The sequence below is a fragment of the Rhinichthys klamathensis genome, unplaced genomic scaffold (assembly GCF_029890125.1).
Source record: "Rhinichthys klamathensis goyatoka isolate OS25496 unplaced genomic scaffold, OSU_Roscu_1.1 h1tg000310l_1, whole genome shotgun sequence".
Taxonomy (NCBI): domain Eukaryota; kingdom Metazoa; phylum Chordata; class Actinopteri; order Cypriniformes; family Leuciscidae; genus Rhinichthys; species Rhinichthys klamathensis.
In genome coordinates this window covers 702,142-718,489 of record NW_026606828.1, presented here as the reverse complement: position 1 = coordinate 718,489, position 16,348 = coordinate 702,142, and the positions used below count along the sequence as shown (strand labels likewise).

At 35.6% G+C, this 16,348-nt stretch overlaps 1 protein-coding gene across 1 annotated transcript; it reads right to left on the bottom strand.

The window, feature by feature from the left end:
* Nucleotides 1-1,764: 1,764 nt before the first annotated feature.
* Nucleotides 1,765-15,966, bottom strand: prr5l (proline rich 5 like). The gene is made up of 9 exons (XM_056271030.1): nucleotides 15,754-15,966; nucleotides 13,660-13,807; nucleotides 11,481-11,561; nucleotides 6,829-6,877; nucleotides 6,126-6,183; nucleotides 5,914-6,005; nucleotides 5,680-5,814; nucleotides 3,471-3,591; nucleotides 1,765-2,141 (listed from the first exon to the last, which is right to left on the bottom strand). The coding sequence occupies exons 2-9, from the start codon at nucleotides 13,776-13,778 to the stop codon at nucleotides 1,780-1,782; spliced, it is 1,017 nt and encodes a 338-aa protein (XP_056127005.1). The 5' UTR covers nucleotides 13,779-13,807; nucleotides 15,754-15,966; the 3' UTR covers nucleotides 1,765-1,779.
* Between the last annotated feature and the right edge of the window lie 382 nt (nucleotides 15,967-16,348).

The following is a 16,348-nucleotide window of genomic DNA, read 5'->3' as shown; positions in this document are numbered from 1 at the left end:
ACAAAAAAAGTCACTTTTTTTAAGTAATCCATAAAGTTTAAAGAAAATAAATATTATTATTGACAAATTTATCCAAAAAGAATGCGTTGTCAAAATTTCATAGGTAATAAATACGGATAAATATGGATCATATTTACACTCTTTATGCATTCTTTTTTTCCCCCTCATCTTATCAATGTCATTTTCAAGAAATATGATTTTTTTTAAAGAATTCATGGAATAAGTAAATAACATGATTCTTCAAAAATCCTTCTAATATGATGATTTATTAATGTAATCTAATCTAAAATATTGCGATTGATCACAGAAAAAATGTGTGATTAATCTAGTTAAATTTTTTTTATGGATTGACAGCACACATGTATATATATATATATAACTACTGTATATCTATATACATGTGTGCTGTCAATCCATAAAATAAAAATGAACTAGATTAATCACACATTTAAAGTGGATCAAAACCTTTCATCAAAGTTATACATTAATTTTGAACAATACCCGTTCTTGTCTTAGGACAACCTTGCTGAACATTTTTGATCCACTTCAAATGTTGACTACTATATATATACATATATATATATATATATATAAAATATATCTCTACTCACAGCTGTTAAAAAGAACAGTAAGAAACAGAAACTAATTTATATTTATTGACTGTGAGCTGCAGTCCAGTAAAATTGCCAGAAGATGGCATCAAAGATCAGTAAATGCTTCTTTTTTATTCTTACATCCAGTAAAATCATGCCCTTTGGCAGCTCAATGTTCATATCTTCTTAATAGGAAAACCAGACAGAACTAATCACCTCAAATAAGATTACACTGAACTAAGACACAAGAGGAACTTCCTCTGTCAATCTGGGACCTTTTCACAAATCTGACACATCTGCAATACTTCTGTCGAAATGATATAGATCCACAACAAAAACATACCAACCGCTCTTACCTTCCCCAAGGTCAAATGTTCTTGATCCAAAAGGCTCTTTGGCAGGGCTCACGTGCTGAAACACTGCCACAAAGGCTTTCTGAGGCTAACAACATTGGAAAACAACACCTAAAGCTCCTTAACAGCTAATCTGCTAAAGGAACTCTGAAGCCGCAAAGAAACGATCACATGAACTAAATGTTCACTGAACAATCAAATGCCAAAATGAATTCAAAATCACTTTCTTCATTACATTTATTACTAGAAAATATATACATTATTTTACATCCACACGTGAATGCAATTGTTTTTAAATTACCATAATATTAAAATTCCATAAAACTATAACTATAACAAAAATATTCATAAAAAGACTGAAAAGCCCGTTTTTTTTTCATATCAGCATGTTTAGTTTCCACTACAAAGAGATGAGATCACTTTAGAAAGAGAAGGTAGAAGACGGGAACAAACGTTTATGATCTCAGTATGGTTTTTACTGTACCACTGTAAACCATGAGCTCACCAGGGCATATTTTCACACGTCTTTACCACCTCCACGGCAGAAAAAAAGTGTGACTCTCGGCGTGCTTTAGAAGAAAGGGCTGAACCGTTAACTTCTTCAACCAACCTCCACACAAAAGGCTAAACTGACAGGCCAAACAGTATTTAGCACACAAACCACTGCGTATTTCCATAGCAGTAGGCTTCATATTGTATTAAATGAACAGGTTCTAGCTTGTCTCAGTTATCATAACTTTAGAAGATTGCAGTGGGCGTTTTGTGTGTGTGAGAGAGAGAGAGAGAGAGAGAGAGAGAGAGAGAGAGAAAGAGAGAGAGAGAGAGAGAGCTTTCTAACTAGTTAAGCCACACTTCATCTCTGCAGTGCTTTGCCCTCGAAGGATTTCCACGCCACCTGGCCGGGAGTCAAAAAAGGCCGATTCGCTGTAGAAACTCTTAGGTGTCTTTTTGCTCTTGCTCGTCCTGACCTTGACTTTTTCTGAACACATCCTGTTTTTCATGGACAGGAGCTGGATGTCCGAATGCACATTGGCGACAGTGTGGCGTCGGACGCCGCCGGTCCTTTCCAAATAGGCTTCACCTTCGTGTTCGATTAGAGGTGCCAGGAAGGACTCGTGGGCAAAGTGTGTCACCATAATCTCGGGTTGAGCGGGGTGTGGGGTGTTAACCAGTCTCAAGCCTTCCAGATGATCCTCTGCGGGGGAAGCCATAATGACAGTGGTTAGATTCAACGCTGACTTCAACATGCAGAAATTAGACTAGGGTCAATGACGTAAAAAAGAAATCTAGTTTTACTAATGCACTTTTTGCTTTTGTTAGTGTTTATATGGGTTAAAAAAAAAAAACAACGTTTATATTTAATGACTTTTTATATTTAATGATAAAAATGTCATGCGGTGTCATTATGTCAGGATTATGCTCTGTTCAGTGTTTGTTCCTGTTATTCTAAGTTTGACCTAGTTTCGCCAGTGAGTTTGATGAATGATCCTGTTCACCTGTTGCCTATTTAATGCTCTCATTAGCTCTTTAGTTTGCTCTGTGTTTATAAGTCCTGTGTCTCCTCCCTTCCTTGTCCTGCCTCGTTGACTTTAGTGGATGTTTAGTCTGTTCCCTGAGTTTCTCCTGCCTGTCCCGTGAGTTTTTGAGTTTAAAGATTACTTGTGTTATACTCTCCTGCGTCGTGCAGGAGAATATAATATACACTACCATTATCAATAAAATAAAATTGATTACATGTGAGAGTAGAACGTTTTTAGATATATTTTTTAAGAGGTTTTTGGGTAGTTTCACCACGTGACATTTGTTATGAAATGCTTTGTCATAAAATTATCTTACATTTTTGAGACTTCTTGATCTTAACACTCTTAACACCTTTTTCTGCTGGTTACACCATATGACTTTAATCTGCTGGGCAAACTTTTTAAAATGATTATAATATTAATAAATAGTGAAGCAGTTTTGTGAAAATATTTTCCTCTAAGCAACAATACTTAAGGCTTTTTTTTTCATTATTATAATCAACACAGTTATACCACCTTGACATATTTTCCCTAAAAAAATCTTAATGAATTTTAATTCCAATTAAATGTTTTAATATTAGTTAACTACATTAGTTAACATGGACAAACAGCATTTATTAATCTTAGTTAATGTTAATTTCAACCTTTACTAATACATTTTTAAGATCAAATGTTGTATCTGTTAACATTAAAGCACTGTGAACATTTTTATTAATATTAACAATGGTTAATAAATGCTGTAAGAATATATTGCTTATAGTTAGTTCTGCAAGTTAATGCATTAACTAATGTTAACAAATAAGACCTCATTGTTAAGTGTTTCTTCAAAAACTACATTAAAAATTAAAAAACGTGCTCATCATAGCAATAGTGTGTATTCCGTTCATTGTATATATTAATTGCATTTTTGAATAAATTAATAGATCCAGAGTCAGACAAAAAAAAGTGCATCATGTCATTGACCCACAATGCAAAAGAAGATAAAGCATAAAATGAATGATCACCTGAAGAGGAATCGCTAGGGCTCGTGTAGAGGTAGTTACTCAGGTAAGGAGAAACAACCATGTCCACCAGTCTCTCCAGCCGGAAATACTCTCGTGTAGGTCCGTTAGGCTCATGAATGCCCTGAACATAATGAAAATATGAATCCAAAATAAAGACTGCTGGGAGATGAATAGTTAAATATCTGGGTTCAATCCCAAGAAAGCTGGCGAGTGGGAGTAATTCAGGAACGGATGATGCATCACCATTACACCCTTAAGCATGACACTGTATCCCTGTGGTACTCAGCCTTGTCCAGGAACAAAGCTGACAAATGTCTTTTGTATAGAGGAGCCTGATTTTAAAAATGAATGCTGGGTCAAGGTGCTTGGTATCTGGTCTGAGATTACACCAGCACAAAGCAGATATGAATATGTTCCCACACGGCCACTCAGGGAATATTCTCACAATGTTCCGCATTTATCATCATATCTCTGCCTCTTATGCTCACCTGTGTGTTAACAAAGGTTTGCATAACGTTTATGGACATAAACAGTGGTTGATTTTAATTCAAATGGATTTCAACTTTTTTTGTCATATAAAGCAGTGTTATTGTAGTATTATTTATATCTACTATTTTTTTTAAATATTTCTATTTAGCTTTAATTGATTTTTTTATTTCAGTTTTAGTAAGTTTAGTACTCCAACTGGAATTATTTATAATTATTATTATATTATTATTACAATTATTGTATATCAATTAGTTTGCCAAGGCAACATTTCAGTTATAGTTTTCATACTTATATTTTATCTTATTCTTTATTTCAGCTTTATTTAAAAAAAAAATTATAATACTTTTACTAACAATCCTGATATAATGTTCAGGATCGGATGTCTTCATCATTACTTTCGCTACTTTTGTTATATATAAATTACCTTGCCTGTAAATCTAAAAATATGAAAATAATCATAAAAATTTAATTAATTTTTTTTAGAATGATGATATTGAGTATAATAAACATAAACAATTTGAATATTTACGGTGTGAACATTACCGTATTTATATCTATTTTTTAACACAAATTATAACTGTCTCTCACTTGTCGCTTCATCTCAAGAACTTTTTTTCTCTCCAAATGTTACTGTGCAACAGTGTCAGTAAAGAACATAAGATGATATATGAGAGGAATGATGCATGAAAAAAACCCCAAAGTGTCCCAAACGACGCCCTATACACTTATACAATACAGTATGTACTTATCTGTAGTGTATGAATTTCATAAGGTTATTTTGTCATTCAACATCAGTCTGATAGCCCCTCCCCCTCGGCTATGTAATTAAAGCTCCGACAGTTGAGTGCACGAAGGGTCATTCCACAATTAGTTTTTTTGGTTGATTAAGTGCATCATCTGGATATTATTTAAAGTGTACTTTTTGAAATTTTCAGTGTGAACAAACTACTCACACTATTTATACTACAAAGCGTCATAGAATAGGCGAAATGGATGCACTTAAAGAAGAATTAAGGTAAATATATTTTGATATCAGATTATTTTTATTGTGCATCAAGCTGTAATTGTCAAATTATGCCAAACGTGTGAAAATATTATTTAAATTAGCTATAAAACTAGCCTTAGCAGGACAGAAAAGTCTGCTTAAAAATGTTCAAAATGTAATTTCCGTCACAAAATTTGAGATGTGGTGGAAATGTTCATGATGCTTCAAAAAACTTGGACATTATTAAAAGTGTCACAGATTTTCAACCCGCTTTGCATTGTAACAATATCAGTAATATATGTAAATGAACAATGTTTAACTTGTTGTCCGTGCAACACGTTTCAGTTCTTTCGGTTTTTCCCATCTGTTTGGCATAAAACACTGTGTTCGTGGTCATCCAGTTTGCAAATGTTGACTACAAACAGAGGATTTTCAGTTTTTCCATTGTAGTGTTCTCTCCGTATATACAACTCTTTAGCAGCCTTTAGCCTTTAGCTGGATCCTTCTCTGGAAACCGAACGTAACTCACTCCTGCTAAACGTTTACTCTTTGAATTCTTACACCTGGGAACAATACACGTCGACACCATTATAACTAAAAGTTAGCTAAGAAGCATTTCCTACTAAAGCATTTGACTCTGGTAAAAGTATCCATAGCAGTCTGCTGGGAGTATCATTGGACGGCAAAATTTGTCCTTAAAGTGTACAAATGAAATAAGCTATAGTGAGACCTCACCTGCAGGATCAGCAGCATCTGTGTGATTGGAGGAGGGTATGAGGAGCCCTGAAACATGTTCTCCAGAGGAAGCTTCAACAGAACCATGTTCCTGAAGCCTAGCAGAGCCATTTGCCTCACAGTCAACTCCTGACCCTACACACACACACACAGCCAAAAAACACCAGTCACCATAGAGTCGGTAACTTGACACTGACCTACTACTTTGAATGGTAGGTGAGATCATTTTAATACCTGCACGGGGTAGAAAATAGCTTGAAGAGTTGGCAGGATCTCTGTGAAAAACCTCACCCACATCTCAGACAGCGCTTGGAGCCGATTTTCATCTGGCCATGAGAAAGGAGAGAAGAATGCAGGGAGTCATTGAATTACACACGTCTGTATAAAACCTTATTAAAGCGCACGCTGGCCATGAAATGAGTAAGAAAATCTGGTTCGGCACTCACCGTTATGAAGCTGAATCTTCTCCAAAATATCCGTCAGACCCTTATTCAAGAGTTGATCCTGGATAATATGAGTGATGCAAGTACTTTAAAGCAATATTCTGGATTGATTACGAGTTAAGCTCAATTGACAGCATTTGTGGTATAATGTTGATAAGAACATTCGATTTTTCTTATAGTGAGGCACTTACAAAGGAAGTAAACGGAGCCAATTTGTAAGCATTAGAATACGCATCATATCAATAGGACAGCCATAAGAAATAAACAATTAAAAAAGTGTAGTCTAAAAAAATGCTTACTAACAGCCGTAACCCCTAAAACAACTGTAAAAATGGTGGATAACTCTTTACAATAAAGTTTTATTTGTCAACATTAGTAAACTACATTAATTAACAGGACTATGACCAATGAACAATACTTCTACAGCATTTATTATTCATAGTTAATGTTTATTTCAGCATTTAATAATATATTTAATAATATAAGTTGTATCTGTTAAAATTAGTGAACTTACATGAACAATTTTGTTAATTAATATTAAGAATAGCTGTAAAAAATATATTCACACACACACACATTTGTGATTTTAAATGCTACAAAAATTGGCCCGCTCACTTTCATTGTAAGTGCCTCACCGTAACTTCAATTTTTACGGTAACTTTTGAAACTCACTTCATAATGTCTTTAAGACTGAAATACATTTTACCTGAAAGTACTCTGTGATAAATGATCCCAACTCGGTCCTCAAAAGCCACCTATTAAAAAAGTGTAATAGCTTAGACGAGCCCTTATAATTTAAAGTACATTTTTACATTTTCTGAAGAAAATGTGAGTGATGCTGCCTGTACAAAACTCAACAGCACAATGCTAGGGTGTTGTGGGTGGTTGCTAAATGTTGATTGTTGTTTTTAGCGTGTTTCTATGTGGTTTCTAGTTTATTCTAGGTCATTGCCTACTTGCTCAATTCAAAAAAGTCAGATCATGACTTGATTAGAGATCAGAAACAGGGCTGCCAACTCTCACACTCCGTGTAAGACTCACAAAATTGACACCATTCTCACACTCTCATGCCACACGTCTATTTTTTCACACAGTGAAAAAACATTGCAGATCAAAGAATAGAAAACGAATGTATGAATATGATTTGATATGAAACTAAGTCTCAGCTTTCAAATTCTGCAAATTTTATTACGAAATTCAAATAATGCATATCGATAGAGCCGACACGTGAGCCGATCATCTCTTCCGCTTTACTACTAGTTACAGCATAAAATAAACATGAATGAACATCTGAAGGTGTTGTAAAATACAGTACAACTTACAGAAACGTATCATCATGACTAATGTAATCGCTCAGCGTTTCAACCGCGGAAAAAAGCCAATAAAACAGCTTGTAACGTTACATTTACCTCAGAAAAATGAACTCTAGAGAGGAGTATTATGCACAAAATGACGGTGGCCGAGAGAGCTCAACGCGCTGCAACTGAAGCAAACACATGCAAATAGAAAAACACGCTTGCAAATAGAAAAAAAAACACCTGCAAATTAAAAAAAAACATCAGTTTCACAACACACGTGTGCTCCAAATACAGAAACGCACTGCAAATAACACAGACCACAACGGAAATGTTTCCAGGGGAACCAAATAAGTGACGAACCCGGCTGGGACATGCTTATTGCTCGTGAGCTTCCCTATGCCCTACTCCCTTCAAAGGGCAGACGGCAGAGCCCTTAAAGACCCACTCCGATGAAAATAATGTTTTTCTAGGTGTTAACATGTTCTTGTGGCATTTTTCTGATGTTAGAGGACATATCTTGAGAAAAATCAGCTCAAAGTTGTATTTCTGAGTATTTCTACATTCAAATGGCTGTGAATCAGTAGCAGACGCTAAAATGCCGGCTAAAATAGACTGGAGTTGTGACGTAGTAACTCCACTGGGCGTCTCCACATGCGACGTCTTGCAGTGAAATAATGATCGGTGATCAGTGATAACTTTGATGAACTTCAGATAATAATAATTAACGTGTATATAATACTGTTGCCCCACCGGTATTTGGGATGTAAGCTAGCGGGAGAGACAGAGCTCTCAGCAACGGGCAGGGGGAGGGTCGTCTCCGTGCCAACGGCTCCGCCCACAACGCAGAGGCGAATTGCTAATGAGCTCCCAGAAGTCCCAGAATACGGCACAGGTTTTGTGATTTTGGCTAAAAATGGCATAATCATAATTTAAAAACCACTGGGAATGTTTAAAAAAAGCTCAAAATATGATCGGAGTGGGACTTTAAAGTGGGACTGTGGAGGGAGCAGGGCTCTAGTGTGCAGTTAGGCAGCCGTGTGGAACGCACTTGATTAAGGGAGCAACGAAAGACAACGTAATTCCTCATTATTTTCACCTGGGATGTTCCCATGACAACGCAGCACGGTGTCCATCAGCTGGTCTTACGACAGAAATATAATGCTGTTAACATAACAGATGCAAATACATTGTTATTTTTATTTTACAAAAAAGCTTTTAAAATATGCGTTATATATCTGTGTGTCTCAACTTTAAAATTTTGGACCCTGCATTACCTAACATTTCTTACGAAACTTTTCTTTATGAAAATGTAATGACATGAAACAATTTGTACAGTGTAACTGATGTATAGATAAATATCTTATGTTTTTCTTCTTTATCTTTTTTATTTATTTATTTTATTTTCCAGCTCATTGTTCTTTTCTCATTTGTATTCTGATGACATTGAACATATTGTTAATACATTGTGTACATTGTATACAAGTTGTATGTCATAAGTAATTATTTACATAAATGGGATGCTTATCCGAGTTTCACACATAGGCTATGCAAAATAGTTAATTTTACAACATTTTAAATCACATGATTTTAAACCTAAATTTGATAGATTAATAGCATGCCCTCAGCACCTCAATTTTTTTTTTTTTTTTTTATGTGTGTATATAGAACTTTTTTTTTTTTTTAAAGCCATTTTATTTTATTCAGGTCACATTTGCTGTTGAGTGGAAGCAAAAATGAATCAAGTAGCCTAATTGTCTTTGTAATTGTAAAGGTACAATACAATACAGTCTGTAAACATTTTAAAATACCAGTACACGTTCAAGGGAAAATGCAAAAATAATAACAGCATCAAGAAAATAAATCTTGTCAGATGTAAAAAAAAAAAAAGTGTTTGATATTTTGCCTGGTAAGAGTTCCTTCTTTAATGGATATAGCCTACTCATTTTTCCACAGTGATCTGTAGCCTACGGTTCCTCTTAATTTGCTGTTCAGTGTCTGCAATACATATGGTAGGCTATAAGTTTTCGCCACAGAGTGAGAAATAAAAAAGGTAACTTTTTATCTCACTATTCTGACTTTTTATCTCAGAATTGAAGTCGCAATTGCGAGTTATAAAGTCAGAATTGCGTGATATAAAGTCAGAATTGCGTGATATAAAGTCAGAATTGCGTGATATAAAGTCGCAATTGCGTGTTATTAAGTCAGAATTATGAGATATAAACTCGCAATTGCGAGGCTACTTGAAATTCTGGCTTTATAATACGCAAATTGGAGATATAGGCTAAAGTCAGAATTGCATGATATAAAGTCGCAATTGTGTTATAAAGTCAGAATTGTGAGAGAACTATTCTGAGGTAAAATTTGACTTTATAACTCGCAATTGTGAGTTTATATCTCACAATTCTAAGAAAATATATCAGAATTGGGAGATATAAAATCTTAATTATGTGTTATAAATTCAGAATTGCGAGAAATAAGTCAGAATTTCGACTTTATAATACCAATTGGGAGATATAAAGTCAGAATTGCATGATAAGTCGCAATTGCGTGTTATAGCCTAAAGTCAGAATTGTGAGATATTAAACTATTCTGAGGTTAGAAAAATAAGTCATTTTTTCCCTTAGAATTTATAATTCGCAATTGCGAGTTTATATGTCACAATTATGAGAAAAAATGTCAGAATTGGGAGACTTAAACTCCCAATTATGTAGGCCTATTATAAATTCAGAATTGCAAGAAAGAAAGTCAGAATTCTGACTTTATAGCACGCAATTCTGACTTTATAACATGCAATTGAGACTTACATCTTGCATACTGACTTTATTTCTCAGAATTGTGAGATATAAAGTCAGAACTGCGTTAAATAAACTCGCAATTGTGAGGAAAATGTCGCAATTATTTATTTTTAAATGTTTTATTCGGTGGCGGAAAAGCGCTTCCATCCTCAAGTGACCATTTATATTTAACTTTATTCTTCTTGGAAGATCACGTGCGATCGTTCACCAACTCTCTACTCTCTCTACACCTACTCTAACTAGAATCAATTCTTAATGCGCATATGAACGCCATCAGCGTTTATCACAGGTTCTTAAACATTATTAAAGCCAAAACAATCTCATTTACCTTAAATTATATGTTTATCTCTGCTTTGAAACAATCTACATTGTTAAAAGCGCTATAAGTTGACTTGACTTGACTAGTGCGCATGCGTCTATGACGTCACCAAAACACACCTCCATCCACTACGTATTGGACCATCCAGCTACGTCATCGTGCTACAGGCTGCAGTGAGGACCTCTTGGGTTCGTCACTTATTTGGTTCCCCTGGAAACATTTCCGTTGTGGTCTGTGTTATTTGCAGCGCGTTTCTGTATTTGGTGGTGTTGTGAGTATTTGGAGCACACGTGTGTTGTAAAACTGATGAAGATGTTTTCTTAATTTGTGGGTGGTTTTTTTTTTGCACGCGTTTTTTTCTATTTGCATGCGTTTTATTTTATTTGCATGTGTTTTCTTCAGTTGCAGCGCGTTGAGCTCTCTCGGCCACCGTACAAAATAGGCACTATATTACACATTCATTATACTTTTACATTATTATAAAAAGTGCCTTATTCAATAGTATAAAAATTTAATATTTTTAATCAATGATTGTATATTCATTTTACCTTTAATAATCATGTACCAACTGACAGGGTTACCGTAAGTTTACAGCAGCTGAGAGAGAGATATTAATATGTACTTTACCACATTCAAATGAATCGAATTGAATCGAGATTGGACTCGAATTGCAAGCTTATGAATCAAAACCGAATCGAATCATTCAATTTGTGTCAAAACCCACCCCTAATAAAAACACAGTACTAGTCATTGTACCATGTAAACATTGCAACATGTTGTCAGTAAACCTAATGAAATTCTGTTCAGTTATCAAATGTTTTGACAATCACAATTCTTCTTGCAAAAAACAAAAACAAAAACACCCCCTCCCACCCTGAACTCAGAAGTTGTCAGCCCTGAAAGTGAATTGAGAACATGGCTGGTTTTCTCTGTATTGATGTCTTACCGTATGCTTTCATTCAGGGTGTAAAGCTCATTGGTCTGCAGCCCCCCACCTTGGAAGACTTTAATTACAGCCGTTTGAACACTGCAAAACAGAAATGACTCAGGAAATAATTCAAATAGGCCTGACCGCTGATTTGCAAGCCAAGCAAATTCCATGCAAAACATGCCTTTATATGCAAGACTTTCACTTTGTAAAAATATGTCAGAATCAAGAAATGTCACCTGTGTCAGGGAAATTGTCTCTGTTGTTCATATCTATGGTCAGCATTTTTTGTCTGCTTGCCAGCAAACTTTCACTGCCAACCGACCACAGATTTGACTAACATCCTGCTCTACACTTCCTGAGAGAGGGGCAGCAGAGGTCTCGTTTCCATTAGGAAGTGGTAAAGGCAAAGGCTGCTGCAAAAAACTTACCGTCTCTAAAGGGTTTTTCCCGAAGACTAAATATGGCAAGCTAAGTGTGAAGTCATAAGTTACAAAGCAAGGTTCCAATTTCGAGTCTGCGGTACTGTAAACATCGCCCCTTTTAATGCAAAGTTCGTGGCTTCCTGAAAACTAATTAAAAATTTATCAATTTAAAGGGACAGTGCATCCAAAAATGAAAATTCTGTCATTATTTGGGTCAATGATAAAAAATAAATAAATAAAAAAGACAAAAAGTATTCATGCATTTCTACATTGACTTCTATATATGAGGATGTTTTTTTTTATTTCTGAATTAAAACTCATTTTGATATTTTTTGGGGGGTGGGGGCGGAACTGTGGTCAGCGACGGTCCTGATATTATAATCTACATTTACATTTATGCATTTGGCAGACGCTTTTATCCAAAGCGACTTACATTGCATTTCAAGGTACATATTTTACATTCTCATCAGTTCTTGCTTTCCCTGGGAATCGAACCCATGACCTTAGCGTTGCAAGGGTACAACGCTGTAGCTCAAACAGTAGAGTTTGAGCTACAGGAAAGCTATAAATGAATAATGAATAATAATGAAGCGAGAAAAAAATCCTTTCCCATTAAAATAATAAAATTGGAAAGAAAACTTTCTAAAAGCATAATCTTTTATTATTATTTCTTAGAAAAAAATATTTTAACAAAATTGGTACACTTTATTAATATTCGAAAGACTTTTGTCTGCCAAATCCAAGGCATGTGGTAAAACTACAAAAAAAAATTATACAGGACATGATGTCATTGAGAGGACTCCTGCAGACGCTTATTACTGTGTGTCAAGATCAGTAAGTCTTTTAAAATATCAGATAGTGAGTAGTTAGTTACCATAGTAGTTTTATGGGTAACACTTTAGTTTAGGGTCCAATTCTCACTATTAACTAGTTGCTTATTAGCATGCATATTAGTAGGATATTGGCTGTTTATTACTACTTATAAAGCACGTATTAATGCCTTATTCTGCATGGCCATATTCTACATCCCTTACCCAATACCTAAACTTAACAACTACCAACTAACTATTAATAAGCAGTAATTAGGAGTTTATTGAGGCAAAAGTTTAGTTAATAGTTTGTTAATGGTGAGAATTGGACCCTAATCTAAATTGTGACCATTTTATAACAATATAAGGTTAGTTTTTACTTGATGTTTACACTACATGACATATTTAGAGTCAGTTGGATATAAACTTTTCTTGAAAATGGTGTAAAAGTTTTTCAGACCCGTTTGAAACCAAAATAAAAAAAACAATACATTTCTAAGAACTTGCCATGTTTTATGAAAAATAAGGTTAGTTCAGTTGCAAAATGTCATGTGGTGCCACTCCCTAAAAACTAAATAATATCTTGAAATAGTAATTCATTATATTTGCAAAAAAATAAACCTTTTTTACTTATTATACATATTGTATTTAAAAACTTTTTGAAAATAATAATTAAGATGTGTACATCCACATGTATTCAAGGCGTAAGGAAAATATGTCATTCGTTTTTACTTGATGGTTACAATACATGACATTTTTAGAGTCATTAGATATAAACTTCATTTTAGATATAAAGGTCATGTGGTGTGACTCCCCAAAATTACCAGATTTTTTAATGAACTTTCTTTGTAAAAAATCTCTATTGTGCCAATTAAAACGGAATAAAAATATCCTCAAATCTCGTGGCAATTAATGAAACAATGCCTTTTCTCTTTTTCGTCCTTGAGAAAGAGAACCACCCACCTGTTCCAAACACTAGCGTTGGACAGCTGTAATGTTGGCGAGCTGGCATGAAAGCGGGCAAGGTCTGACAGCACAGGCGAGCTCATGAAACGTGGCCTGGGCTTTCGGAAGGACCCCATGCTTCAGGTGCGACGAGGACAGGCACGTGCTAGAACAAATGTGAGATACAGAAAGTCACGTTAGAGGCAAAAACTCCCACAAGGTACACCAAAAGGGTGACGCAAAATAAAAAAAACACAAAACCACCGCAAAGTGCAGTTGTTTACACGGTTCATCTGCGGTGACTCATTTATATCGATGCCTGTGTCATAGTGAAAGCCACACAGAACATCTACCATACAAACAAGCACACTTCCTTCGATGCGAAGCCTGACATGAGACTTCCTTGTGAACTTATGGCTGCAGAGGTTTCTGATAATCGCAAAAAAAAAAAAAAAAATCTGTTAGGATGCAGTTAACCAGATGCCTGTATCAGATGCTGACACGTTCAAACACCTCTCCTCTTGGTTTCCTATGCATGCATGCTTTCCAGAATTGTGACTCAAGCTGTCTTGCTCACATACTCACCCTTGATGGCATCACAACTCGAACCCACACACATCTGATACCAGATAGCAACTGTAAACTTACATATTTATCCCAACTGCCTAATAATAGGTTAGGTCGGTTCCCACACTGACAAAATCAGTGCAGCAATGGCAACTATGGTGCCACGAGAAGGCAAACAATGGCTCCAATTATAGGCTGTCTTTGTAAAGCCTATGATGAGTTAAATTGGTACTTTATCCACCCAGCAAGAAGATGGCAATGATGTCATATCAGATGGCACACCGAATCTGTTCCATCATGCCACTTGCTGCAAGAAAGTGAGCTCATTCACAGTCTAACATTATGAATGAAAATTTTATGCATCCATACTCACCATCTGCTAATTATGAGGCCAAAAGCAAGCCATGCTGCAGACTCCCACTGCCGTTGATTCATTCTCTGCACTCGCATACATAATTCGCATTGAATTAAGCTTATGGGGCACCTCTGGTTATAAATCACACTAACCAAGACATCACGCTCCTTAAGAATAATCTCATTATTTTAGCTCTGGCTTATTACTTTATTCACCAAGTGTTTTGGTGAATTAGGGCTTGGATTGTCTGGTTTGATGGTTGACTGGTGAACTTGTAATAACAGACATGAGCAAATACTCAGGGCAGTTAGGTAATGCAATTAAGGCAGCAGCATCTCAAAGCATGACCAGAAGAGAGTAAACAGCCTCATTTATCATCCGCGTCCAACTGCTGACCCGGCTTAAGTACATTAAGCGGACTCTCAAAGTCAGCCTCAACTTTTTGAAGGCCCATTTACACTACGGAGGATAACTATAATGTTTAAATAATCATTCTAATTCTATAAAAGCAGCTGAAGTCCACATCACAACTTTGACTAGTTTAGTTTTAATTTTGGTCAGCCCGGAAACTTTTAATGAAAGCATTGTTTGGGTTATGAAAATCATTTAAAGGAACAATTCACGCAAAAATGATAATTCTGTCATCATGTACTCAACCTTGAGAAGTTCCAAACCTGTGTGGTTTTCTTTCTTCTGTGGAACATAAAATAAGTTATTTTGAAGATTTATTTTGTCCAAAACATAATTGGACCCCATTGACTTTCACTGTATTGACAATGAGGCATTTTTCAAAATATCACATTTTCTGTTCCACGGAATATAAAAAAAAATTATATTAGTTTTGTGTGAACTGTCATTTTAAGTAAAATGAAAAAATGCTTTCTCCGAATTTGCCTATAAATGAATGCCCGAAAATGTTGTAGCGCACTAGTTTTTGAGGCACAGCCAATGAAGGAACCTATGTTGAGAAATCATCTACATCCCAAGAATCCCATAAAAGGTGAGCTTTACCCTGTAAGACTTTTTTAATAACATTCATTAATGACATTAACTCACATAATTACAACGTAAGAAATAAGTAGTTCAACTGGCATTAAGTTCTACACGTTTAGTTAATCTTCTCTATACATGTATCCTCTGGGGTAATCTATACAGGACCTCAAGACGCTATGCGTAAATGTTGCACTTACCCGCTTGTTCTTCTCAGTCCTAACTGAATGTTAGTTTGGCCACATTGTAATTTCCGCGACAGTTTTCACAAATTTGTACTCTCAATGCAACTGTGACGAACGAACGCTCTGTAAAAACCCATAGGCTACACATAAAGGTAAAACTTCTTAAGGGTTAAGAAGCCCGTTTGTCAACTTAGTATTCATCGTGTGAGTCAAGAATGAAAGATGCTCCGCTGTGAAGCGCCGCTCGTGGGCGGGCCATGGGAGGAGTTTTCTGTAACTGTTTCACACATGCAACAAGTGTGCTGTGAGTCCGAGTCATTTCCGGAATCGGTTCTTTTGAACAGCTCGGTTCGAGTAATTATTTATTTCCGTCAAAGTAGTTGGCTCAGCTGGGTTCGAAATCGCCCCATCACCCTCACTATTCCCTACAATACTCCACTAATTTCGCCCACTTGAAGAAGTAAATAAAAACGAGTGAGTGAATTCGGACACTGAGTGTGCCGGAAGGGCTGCCGCTTTTGCATAGTTTGTGCTTGCCGTTTAATAATCATTTGATAGTTGGCAAACTGGCAGCTCCAATAGTAGAAATTCAAAGATTTATCTTGATCTC